General features: G+C 49.3%; 2 protein-coding genes across 10 annotated transcripts in view; one reads left to right on the plus strand and one right to left on the minus strand.

Moving 5' to 3' along the window:
• Nucleotides 1-276: 276 nt before the first annotated feature.
• On the minus strand, nucleotides 277-3431 carry LOC120674789. The gene is made up of 5 exons (XM_039955911.1): nucleotides 3389-3431; nucleotides 2935-3254; nucleotides 867-1049; nucleotides 521-617; nucleotides 277-431 (listed from the first exon to the last, which is right to left on the minus strand). Exons 1-4 carry the CDS (start codon nucleotides 3429-3431, stop codon nucleotides 543-545), a joined length of 621 nt encoding a protein of 206 aa, XP_039811845.1. The 3' UTR covers nucleotides 277-431; nucleotides 521-542.
• Nucleotides 3432-5354: 1923 nt separating this feature from the next.
• LOC120672312 overlaps nucleotides 5355-12318 on the plus strand; it is a 48116-nt gene continuing 41152 nt past the window's right edge. For 8 of the 9 annotated variants that reach the window (XR_005674054.1, XR_005674055.1, XM_039952639.1 and 5 more), the window contains exons 1-2: nucleotides 5355-5479; nucleotides 5707-5957. Coding sequence is in view for 7 of the 9 variants with exons in the window: in XM_039952639.1 (XP_039808573.1) it covers nucleotides 5745-5957 (213 nt within the window). In the remaining 2 variants the exon portion in view is untranslated. Of the gene's footprint in view, nucleotides 5488-5706; nucleotides 5958-12318 lie in introns of all 9 variants that reach the window. The other variant, XM_039952640.1, reaches the window with a different exon arrangement.

Below are 12318 nucleotides of genomic sequence, written 5' to 3' on the forward strand. Positions count from 1 at the left end.
ACCTATGATGGGCCTAGCCCGGCTCGCGCGGTAGGTGTCCTTCTGGGCCCTGGACTGGCGTTTGAGTGGTGGATGGGCCCAGCCGACCCATGGGCCCACCAGGACTACGGGTACCAGAATCGGCCTGTTTCGTCTCACTAGTAAGTGGGCCCATGCTAACGCCACGGATAAAAAAAGAAATGCAGCAATGGCTAATAGTTTGCTCATATGGCCTCGCAAGTTAAATAGCCATTAAGTACTCCTTTATGGTAATCAAGAATAGAATAAGATCGTGTCTAGGTGGCAACATTTCTGTCATAGCTTTGTGGCAATATTGCATATAGATCATGCCTACATCCGAAAACAAAGCATACCTTAAAATTCTCAAGGCGAGACCAAATTACATTTGTTACACTTCTTGTTTAGGAAATAATGGCATCTGTAACTGAAGGCTTCACATGGGAAAAGAAAAACTGATCAAGACGGTGCCAGACATGAAACCAGCACTCAAGCAGAAAGTTATAATGACGTTTTTACTCACCAATCTAAATGACAGCTTCATTTCATCGAAGCATTGAGTATGAACACCTGCCGTTCTGGGCAATATTACTCCATTCTCTTGTTTTAATTGCTGCCTCCTGTAAATATGCATATAAGTAGCAGTGAGCCAGTTAGATGCAATCGAGTGAATCTATTGTAATATGCATAATTGTAAATAGCTACCACTCTTTTGTCCTTTCTTTTCTGCATAATTGTAATATGCAATCGAGTGAATCTATTGTAGTAAACATAAAAACACTCATGCTTTTATTCAGAGCATTTCACAGCAAATGAAAAGCAAAAAAATCAATATGGTAAAAGAGAATACAGAATGGTATCTGGCTCACCAATCGTGCTTGCTTACTGGTTGCTCTGATATGCCATTCTTTTATCTTTTCTTCCTTCCATAATTCTGCACAAAGTTCAGTTTTACAGAATAAATTCTGCACAAAGTGCTCGTTTACCATGCATTGAGGCATTCCCCTCACCGCCGCTGCTCTGCTGCCGTGCAGCACTACCCTCACTGTCACCTGTAAAATAATCATAATTTAATGATGTTCCAAGAATTTGTGCAAGCAAACCCCAATAATAACGTTGCACATGCAATGGAAATAACAACCTTGCAAGTACTTAAAAAATTCATTGTTGTCCTTATCATCTAGATAGTAGTCATAAGCATATGTCCATTTCAACATGCATTCTATAATCTGCCATTCACACATGAGATCATTGATATATCAGGCAACAACGAACACCAAAACACCCTATACTAAATTCTTCCAGGGCAATGCTAAGTGTAGCATACTGAAATTGGCTACCACAAGTTAACAAACTGTAAAGCAGCACAACCTTATCTAACTCAAAGAATACCTTGTTGAATAGTTAACACATGAACAAAGTTGATCCACTATCAATGTTCAAAAAGGCGCTAGGCGGTTTCTAGGCGGTGACCCACCGCCTAGAGCCTAGGCGAGCCTAAGCGAGCCTAGGCGTTTCAAGGCGGTTTGCTAGGCGGTGCCATATACATACGTATACCTTGTCATATACATCATATACCTCTAAAAAAAGAAAAACAGAGGACAATTAAGCCTTGAGTTAAAAAATAAGCCAATCAAAGCAGCCCAACAACCCAGCAGCCCAACAGCCCACCTTATCCCCTCCCCTCTCCTCCGGCCCAGCAGCCCAACAGCCCAACTTATCCCCTCCCCTCTCCTCCTCTCGTTCCCCTTCCGGTCTTCCCGACGCCCCTGCCTCCGCTCATTCCCGACGCCGCCGCCGTTGCCTCCTCCGCGCCTCTGCTGCCGGCCTTCCTCCTCCTCCTCCGCGCCTGCCCCTACCTCCTCCTCCTCCTCCTCCGCCGCCGCCGCCCGTCCATACCTCGGCCGCCGCCTGTCCCCTGCTTTCTCCTCCTCCGCCGGCGCTCGTCTCTGCCTCCTTCTCCTCCCTCTGCCTCCTCCCTCGCCGGCGCCGACGAGCTGGCGCCGCCTAGGGGTCCGCCTACCCCCATAGGCCAGGCGGGAACCCCTCGCCTAGAGCCTAGTCGCGCCTAGGTGCCCGCCTAATTCCGCCTTTTTGAACCGTGTCCACTATAAGAAGCTCAACCCGAAGGGCTATTCACATAAACTGAATGGATATAGAAATAAAATGATGTCCTGTACAGAGGGCAGTTGGAAACGCCACAGTTCTTAATACATCCCTCATCCACGCATCATACCATGGAAAGTGTGCCACTGTGCGGTCATACCCATATGTTGTGTCCAGGTAATCCAAAAGAGTGCTAACTAACCATAAATATCAAAATTCTTGTCCCTATTTTGTACAGCTGGCACAAGCGCTACTCTTAACCTCTCAACAAGCACTTATGGAAGGAATTATAATTGAAACAACTCTGCATAAGACAAGGGTGTCAAGCAAAACTGATTGAAGAGACAGTGGGTTAGAATCCCCACAGAAGACTCTTTGTTCTAATTAATAAATTTTGACAGTTGATTTGCCATGAGATTTCAACAATTGAAACAAACATACAACATTTTCCCCACTTGAAGCAAAATCCGTTACAGGATAAGACATGCTGGCACTGAACACAAAATAAATAGCATCAAGTATAAATGCATACCTTCCACCAACAACCAAGCCTGAATTGATTTTTGAAATAGCAGAATCAGCATCATTTTTAGTTCTGAAATAGCATATGCTTTTCCTACAGATAAGCTATTAGGGAAGTCAGTAACGAACGAAAGAATTTCTTCTTGCATCAATATCAGAAATTCATGTTGCTGCTTGATGATAGTGTCAAATAACGGCAACATTACAAGATGACAGACGTAAGTGCTCCTGCTCACTAATTCCAGACATTGACAAACATCGAAGCCAACACAATACATAGTATAAGCTACAGGAGGATAGGTAGATTACCTCGGAGAGCAGCTTGTCGTAGGTGGTGGCCTGGTCGAAGAGCACGGTGTTGACCTTCTCCTTCTGCTTGCCCTTGCTCCACTTTCTTCTTCTTCCACCTCCGGACTTGGCCGGGGCCTTCTCCTTCCCTCCCTCCTTTCTGCAAATGAATGACGAAAAGCCTCGGAAGCAGCAGCACGCAGCAGAGCAAGCAGATCCGCGTCCAAGAAATCCGTCCAAGAAAGTTAAGCCATCCTGATACCTGGATCTGGATCGGGGGCCCTGTGGCGTCAGCGTCGCCAAGCTGGGGCGGCGTCTACCTCGACGCCGACGTCGTCTACCTCGACGCCGACGTCGTCGTCCTCAGGCCGCTCTCCGACCTCCAGAATGCCATCGAGGAGGCGGCTTGCGCGAGGAGACGAGGCGAGGTGAAGCGGCATGCGAGAGGGGGGGGGGGGGCGCCCCCTCCGCTGACCAGATCTGGTCGTCGGAGGGTCCTGGAGCGGCGACGGCAGCATCGATGGGAGGCCGACCGAGGTAGGATGCCTGCCTCCAAGACTCGCCACACTGCTTCTGATCCATCGACTGATTTAAGTTCTACTTGGCAAATACAGTCCGGCAAGCAAGCAACTTTAGTGTCAGTGCAAGAAACAATGTGCGAAAAGAAGCCAAGAATCAGGGGAAACCAAGCCAAAAGTGTCACTTTTCTCACTACAACTTCCCTTCGCTTTTGTCTGATCATTTCCAAATTGAACAACCACGGTGCTCGCTGTAATGTCCCAGGAAAAGACTTTCAGACACAGCAACACAAGGAAAGGAAACCACGGTTCTTTAATTATTATTACCTCCGTTTTTAAATGCTCCTATATGACAAACCAATTAGCTCAAAGCCTATAACCTGATTAAAGCTGCAAAAACTGTGAAGCTTGTAATCCTCGAGACCTCGAAACGAGATTGCCGAGCTGATCTTCTTGTCAGTCTTGAGATGTGAAGCTTGAAGTGAGTAGATGTGGCCATGAAGAGATGCACCCAATGAAGTGAGTAGGCATCGCACAGCTTTTACCTGAACGTCCACAAGTTTGGGGATATATATGCACCCCATGTTCTACGCCATTACGATCTAGTCATTCACAATCTGGAGAGTTAACATCTGGATTCGGTTTCGGTAGAGATATGAAGCATAGGCAGCACGTATCCTGATGTGTTTTCAATAGCTCTTTGGATGTGGTGATGCATATCGTCTGCCTTTTGATTTCACTTATTTTGTTCAGGACGCCCTGCTGTTTGAACAAACCTGGAACAGTTGGAATACTTTGTTCTATGAATACTCGCAAAAATTGCTCCGATAACACAAATACTAGGCGCGATGACTACCCTCTTCATTAGGCAATTGCAGCAGTGAACCCTTCACTTAATAAAATCACTAATGTTTTTCTTTCCTAAAAGTTCTGCAAGCAAATAGAGTCAATAACAATTTTGATACACTCGCTCTATTCCAAGATATACTAAGCCACGAGTAAAAAAGAGAGAGATATACTAAGCTATTTACATTTTGTCCTAACTTTATCCACATTTATAAAAATGCATAACACCAATTTTTTTTTTGTTCGACCTGCCATGAAATATTTCTTGTTGGTGGTTCATTTATTTGGTGTTACCAGTACTATATTCTTCTTTGGACTTAGCCAATGTTAAAGGAAAAAATCACTTTGGATAAAACCAACACCACCTAAATTTTGGAATGGGGGGAGTATCACAGGCATCACACTAATATATTGCATGACAGAACAAAGGAACAAACTACTCTTTTTTTTTTGCATCATATCACGTCATTCTATATATTATGAATGTGCTGAAGCCTAAACCAAATGCACACAAAACTGGGCAAAGATGAAATTCCTTTTCGCCTATTCGAACATATGATAAAATTAACGAGACTCACCAGATTATACAAACTTAAACTATGTATAACACATTTGTTGCATGAGATAAAAAGAAGTTACGGAAAGAGGTAGAAAAAGAGAAAGAAAATGCAGTAAGGCTATTCCCAGTGGGAGTTTCATAGGAGTTTTATGCACATTAATTAGCATGCCATGTAGATTCTATGGTGGCATGACATGGAGTTTAAGCAGAAGGAGAAGAAACTAGTTTTTATCTAGATGGAACTCTCTCTACATGAATACCAACACTCTATGTGTTTTGAAATTAAATGCAACATAGATTCTAAAAAACTGCAGTATAAAATTTTGCATTGGAAGAGATAGTTTCAAATATTATTTTATAATCTTTTTGCTTATGTGGGAAAAAAAATAGCCTAAACGGACGCTGCTCCAAGGTGTGCCGGAATTTTGTCAGTCCTCTCTCGTCTCCTCCCCTCCCCTCCCCAGCAACTAGTCTAGTCTCATTGCCGCAGTTCCGCCGCCCCCCCCCCCCCCCCCCCCCCCCCCCCCCCGTCCATTTGCACATCCCTCCCATGGACTGAATTCCGAGACCCCCGGCCACTCGCCCACCCCCGAATCTGGCGCCTCATCGATCGCCTCGGCATCATCGCAAGGAGCGAGGCTCCTGGCTCCGGTACTCTTACCTGAAACCGTGTTTTTTTTTCCCCTGCCGTTTTGACCGCCTTGTTTCCCCCAATATTTGGAACTTTGTTGGAGGTTGGGTTCGGGGATGGGGTTTGAATCTTTCTGCTCGGGATTCTTGGGCTTGGGATTCCGGGAGTTGATGCTCGCTTCTTGTGTTATTATCGGAATTGCCTTGGGCTGAGGCGTCCTGTTGGTTTGTTCCGATGCAGGTTCTTGGTTTCTTGGCCAGAACCCAGGTAAGAGAATATGATGGATGGTGAGGGGAGCCAAGGGATTAAGAAGGTGCATTTCTGGGATTCTTCCTCCCAGGTGCCTCCGCCTCTGATTACCTACAAGAGGCGCCGGCTGCAGAAGCCGCAGCCGCAGCAATCAGAGCCACAGCAGCAAGTGAAGCCACAGCCGGAGCCGGAGCCGGAACCGGAACCAGAGCACAAGGCTGGAGATGTGCCGGCGCAGCAGGTAAAATCTTTTCAACGTTACAGGAAACTTGCAATGCCTTACATTGAAATGGAAAGAGATTGCATCTCCAATCTGGCACAGTTATATTGAATTTGTAAATGCTCTGCTTGTAACTTGTGTGCTCTCCAGGTCTCCCTGTTCACCTTATCGTATCTATCAAATAATGACATGGAAATGATTGGTGTTTGGTTGCAATATAACGATGTTCTTGGTGCATTATAGAGGCAGGGCATCAGTAATATGTATTTTATAAATACAGTACACATATTTCCTTTAGTGCCTCGTGAACTTGTTCGAGTTGCCTTCTGGAGTATGGTTACCAAAATGACGAATCATTATTGAGTAGGGTTAAGAGCTTGCTATTTCGTTGCTTGTATGTTCATCTCGAATTAGGTTGATGACAACGTCGATACTTGATATGTTGTCTACATAAGGCTTAGTCCATTTGTTCCTGGCATGTATTGCTCCTCATGTTTTTGATGAGTAAGTCTTAGCTTAAGGCACTCTCCTAAGCTAGCAGCATTGTATAAGCTGCACATGTAATCCTGTGATGTCACCCATGACCTATATTAGTATATGAGGTCAGCAGTGACATGTAGTTTTTTCTTAACTAGTAAGTATATCTGCTGTACACAGCAGAAGTAGCAGTAGTCAAATTAGATTTTACCATTTCAGGCAAGTAGTAAGTCTACCGACTTGTACCAGTATAAATATGCCCCTTTGGGATAGCAATCAAGTAAGCTTTTTTCTGCTTCTACACTATCATTTGGTACCAGAGCTACAAAATTCTGAGAGACCTGTGCTCCTTGCCGTGCTGCTCTCTTCCCTGTCCTACTGCCGAGAGAGTGAGGAGCCATGACTTCAGCTCCAGGCGATGTCCGGTTCCACACCTATCGCCGCCGTTCCCCTTCTCCACCACACCGGCGTGGCAGAACGTTGAGAGAGACCAGAGAGGTGGTCGTCCAGCGTGTTGTGAAGGAAGTCGGCGGCACCCCATTCCCGCAGCTCACCCGTACAAACTATGAGGATTGGAGCCTCCTGATGCGGGTGAAGCTGGAAGCCAGGGGACTATGGGACGCAGTAGAGCATGGCGATGCTGACCGGCAGGAAGACCAGATGGCTGTAGACGCCATCCTCTCTGCTGTGCCGGCGGAGATGATTCGGCCGCTGGCTAGCAAGCGCACAGCGAAGGAAGCTTGGGAGGCGATCAAGTCAATCCATGTTGGCTCCGACCGTGCAAGGAAGATGACCTTGCAGCGCCTCCGCCGTGACTGGGAGCTGCTCTCCTTCCGTGATGGTGAGCAGGTTGACGACTTCGCCTTACGCCTCTCCGGGATGATGAGCTCGCTGTCCATTTATGGCGAGCAAGTCTCGGAGCAGAACGCTGTCGAGAAGCTGCTACGAGTTGTTCCAGACAAGTATGCGCTGATAGCCCTGTCTATCATGACGCTACTTGACACCGACACACTCACCATTGAGGAGGTGACCGGGCGCTTGAAGATGGTGGACGAGCGCCCTGCAGCAACCTCTTCCTCGACGGAGCAAACCCAGGCGGGAGGCAAGCTGTACCTCACTGAGGAACAGTGGGAGGCACGCTGGAAGGAACGCAACTTCGGCGAAGGGTCTTCTGCAGGAGGCTGCAGGACCAGGCACACCGGCCATCACCGACCGCCACGCAAGCAAAAGAAGCCAGGTGGCTCGGGCAGAAACACGGCGCCTCGCTGCGATTCATCTCGCGATCCACCTTGCGATCAGAGGCAGTCCAATCGGTGCCTCAACTGCGGCAGATATGGCCACTGGGCCAAGGACTGCCGCAAGCCTCGCCGGGAACGGGCCAATCTTGCCGAAGAGGAAGATGATGGCCCAGCCCTGCTCATGGCAGAGGTCTGCGCACTGCTGGAACAGAGCACTTTGCTCTGCTGTTCCAAAACAGAGGAGGCGGACGCTGCTTCACCAAAACAGAGGACCCCTGCTCTGTTCAAAGTCCATCTGGAGGAACCACGCTCCCAACTCCACCTCAACACTGATGGCAACCGTCATGCTGATCAGTGGTACCTCGATACCGGCGCAACGAACCACATGACTGGCCGGCGAGATGTCTTCTCCGAGCTCGACCAAAGCATCACCGGCACGGTCCGCTTTGGCGATGGTTCGCTGGTGACCATTGAGGGCCAAGGCACGGTCATCTTCTCCACCTCCGGCGTCGAGCAGCAAGCTCTGACAGGCGTCTACTTCATCCCGCGCCTGAAGAGCAACCTCATCAGCGTTGGGCAGCTTGATGAGATTGACACCACGGTGGAGATCAAGCGCGGCATCATGCGCATTTGGGATCAGCATCAGCAGCTACTGGCCAGGATCGAGCGGGGCTGCAATCGGCTCTACACCTTGCACCTCGACATCGACAGGCCTCTATCCCTTGCTGCCCGCGCCAACAACAATGCCTGGAAGTGGCACGAACGCTTCGGCCACATCAATTTCAACGCCCTGCAGCAGTTGGCGAAGAAGCAGATGGTCTACGGCTTGCCGGCAATCGAGCACGCAGATCAGTTCTGCGACACTTGCGTCCTGACCAAGCAGAAGCGGACGCCGTTCCCTGCTCAGGCGAAGTTCCGTGCTGAGCACGCCCTCGACTTGGTTCATGGTGACATCTGCGGACCCATCACGCCTGCAACTCCCGGCGGCAAGAAGTATTTCTTGCTGCTGGTCGACGATTATAGCCGCTTCATGTGGCTGCTTCTACTAGCAGCGAAGAGCGATGCACCAGCAGCCATAAAAAGGTTCCAGGCTGCAGCAGAACTTGAAAGCGGGAGGAAATTGAAGATCCTACGCACTGACTATGGTGGGGAGTTCACCTCCCTCGAGTTTGGTGACTACTGCGCAGCGAAGGGGGTGCAACACCATCACTCTGCACCATACTCGCCGCAGCAGAATGGCATTGTGGAGCAGCGCAATCAAACCGTCGTGGCGACGGCTCGTAGCCTGCTCAAGCAACGCAGCATGCCCGCCAAGTTCTGGGGAGAGGCCGTGTCAATGGCCGTGTTCCTCCTGAACCGGTCGCCAACCAAGACGCTCAATGGCATAACACCATATGAGGCCTGGTACGGCAAGAAGCCGGCCGTAAGCTTTCTCCACACCTTCGGGTGCTTGGCGTTCATGAAGAAGACGCGGCCTCATCAGTCCAAGCTGGAAGATCACAGCACTGCTGTTGTCTTCATCGGCTATGAAGCTGGAACCAAGGCATACAGGGTGTTTGACCCTGTGTCCCAACGCGTCCACATCACGAGAGACGTGGTGTTCGATGAAAAGAGGGGCTGGGACTGGAGCAAGGTGGAAGAAGCAGCAGATGGTGAATGGCGGACCCAAGAGTTCACCATCGAGTCAACCACCATGGTGTACAATGCTCCTGCACCTGCTGCTCCAACACCAGCAGCAGTAGCAGCATCACCAGCTCCAACTGATGGGGGTGCAGGGCAAGCAGCTCATACACCACCAGCAGCGCCACCTGCAGCACCTGCTGCAGATCAAGCTCCGGTGGAATTCGCCACACCACCACCTGATGCTGAAGACCAGCTTGATGCAGAGCACGGCGGCACACCTGTGCGCTTCCGCTGCTTGGACAATGTCCTCGGCGATGACGCGCCACTGCCCGGCATGGCGGAGCGCGAGCTGGCTGAAGGCGAGCTGCACATGGTTTCAGCACTGGAACCTGCATCCTTTGCTGAAGTAGAGAAGAAGGTGGAGTGGCAGCCAGCTATGGATGAAGAAATCAGGGCAGTTGAGGAGAACAAGACATGGCGGCTTGTTGAACTCCCTCCCAGGCATCGGCCAATTGGGCTCCGGTGGGTTTACAAGGTGAAGAAGGACGCTGCTGGCAACATTGTTCGCCACAAGGCCCGGCTCGTCGCCAAGGGATATGTGCAGCGCGCCGGCATCGACTTCGACGAAGTGTTTGCACCTGTGGCCCGACTTGAGTCTGTCCGGCTCTTGGTCGCCACAGCTACACATGCCGGCTGGTCACTCCACCACCTCGACATCAAGTCGGCTTTCCTCAATGGCGAGCTCCGAGAAGAGGTCTACATCGAGCAGCCACCGGGCTTCACCATCAAAGGCAAGGAACACCTTGTCTACAGGCTGGACAAGGCCTTGTATGGCCTGCGCCAAGCACCACGCGCGTGGAATATCAAACTTGATGCCAGCCTGCTGGAACTCGGCTTCAAGCAGTGTGCCACTGAACATGGCATATACACGCGCGGCTGCAGAGATCAAAGGCTCCTAATTGGGGTCTATGTGGATGATCTCATCGTCACCGGCAGCAATCCAAGGGAGATTGAAAGATTCAAGACAGAGATGAAGGCAAAATTCAAGATGAGTGACTTGGGACTGCTCTCCTTCTACCTTGGCATTGAAGTGAAACAGGAGAAGGACAAGATCACCTTATCCCAGTCTGCCTATGCTGCCAAGATCCTCATTGCCAGTGGAATGCAAGGTTGCAATCCCTGCACAGTGCCCATGGAACCACGGTTCAAGCTGAGCAAGGATAGCTCAGCACCTGCAGCAGATGCAACCTTGTACAGAAGCATTGTAGGGAGCCTGCGCTACCTTACACACACTCGACCTGACATCAGCTTTGCTGTGGGCTATGTCAGTCGCTTCATGGAAGCCCCAACAACAGAGCACTTCGCTCCTGTAAAGCGCATCCTGCGCTACCTAGCAGGGACTCTGTCCTATGTGCTCCATTACAAGAAGGAAGAAGGAAAGAAGTACACCAAGCTGATTGGTTACACTGATAGTGATATGGCTGGCGACATTGACACTCGCAAGAGCACTAGTGGCTGTATCTTCTTCCTCGGCAGCTGTCCTATCAGCTGGTACTCACTGAAACAGTGAGTTGTGGCACTCTCCTCATGTGAGGCAGAGTACATTGCAGCCACATCGGCTGCCTGCCAAGGCATTTGGCTGTCAAGGCTGCTCGGGGAGCTCCAAGATGAAGAACCTGCTCCCTTTGAGCTAAGGATGGACAACAAAGCAGCAATCGAGCTGTGCAAGAATCCTGTTTTCCATGAGCGCAGCAAACACATCGACACAAGATACCACTTCATCAGGGTCTGTGTTGATCAAGGGAAGACAAAGGTAAGCTACATCAGCACTAAAGATCAGCTAGCTGACATCCTGACCAAGGCATTGGGAAGGATCCAATTTGAAGAGCTGCGCAGCAAAATTGGCATGATCAAGATTGCAAAACTAGAAGAAGCCAAGACTTAGGGGGTGATTGATGAGTAAGTCTTAGCTTAAGGCACTCTCCTAAGCTAGCAGCATTGTATAAGCTGCACATGTAATCCTGTGATGTCACCCATGACCTATATTAGTATATGAGGTCAGCAGTGACATGTAGTTTTTCCTTAACTAGTAAGTATATCTGCTGTACACAGCAGAAGTAGCAGTAGTCAAATTAGATTTTACCATTTCAGGCAAGTAGTAAGTCTACCGACTTGTACCAGTATAAATATGCCCCTTTGGGATAGCAATCAAGTAAGCTTTTTTCTGCTTCTATACTATCGGTTTTTGTTCGAACAATATCGGGGGTGGTGGTGGGGTGGGGATCCCCACTTACAATCATTTCATTGCTCGAGAGTTGGAAGTACAAGTGCACAGGTGCCTGGCATACCCCAGGCAGAGGTACAATGGCCTCAAGCCAAAAGGCGTGGAGAAAGAAAAGCTAGAGACAAGAATGGAAAAAAAGAGTGCCACCTATCAAAATGAAAGCCGAGTTTCTTGTAGTGGCATCTCCAAAATTCCATGTCCTTGATCATTCGGCGAAGAATGTCCATCGGGAGGGAGTCTGCTCTGTCCAACATGAGGGTGTTGCGAGCTTTCCATATTTGCCACAACATGAGCATCATGGCATCCATATGAACCGACTGTGGCAGCTGGAGTTCACAACCTAGAGTCCAAGGTTTCTGATGCGTGCCGTTACTAACGGTGATCCCCAACCGGTGCCAAACAGCTCGAGCGCAAGGACAAGTGAGGAAGATATGCTCAGCTCATTCGAGAACCCCAGGGCAGCTCTCGCAGTTCGAGTCCTCAGGTTTACATTTGTTTCGGTAGAACATGCTGGCATGAGTATCGCCCATGATGAAGAAGCCAGCCAAAAAAGCGAATTTTGTAGGGAAGTTTGGTATTCCAAAATCGAGTAGCATTAGGGTCAGGGGAGTCGTTGGAATGTGAAGCTCGGTAAGCAACACTGGAACTGAGATTTTCATTGGGCAAGAGCGTCATGAAGCGAGCATCAGGCTCCTCTCTGAAAGCTAAGTGTTGGAGACAGTTTAGCAAGTGATGTTTTTCCTCAGTGGCAGCACGAGTC

Source organism: Panicum virgatum, chromosome 5N (genome assembly GCF_016808335.1).
Source record: "Panicum virgatum strain AP13 chromosome 5N, P.virgatum_v5, whole genome shotgun sequence".
NCBI classification, from domain to species: domain Eukaryota; kingdom Viridiplantae; phylum Streptophyta; class Magnoliopsida; order Poales; family Poaceae; genus Panicum; species Panicum virgatum.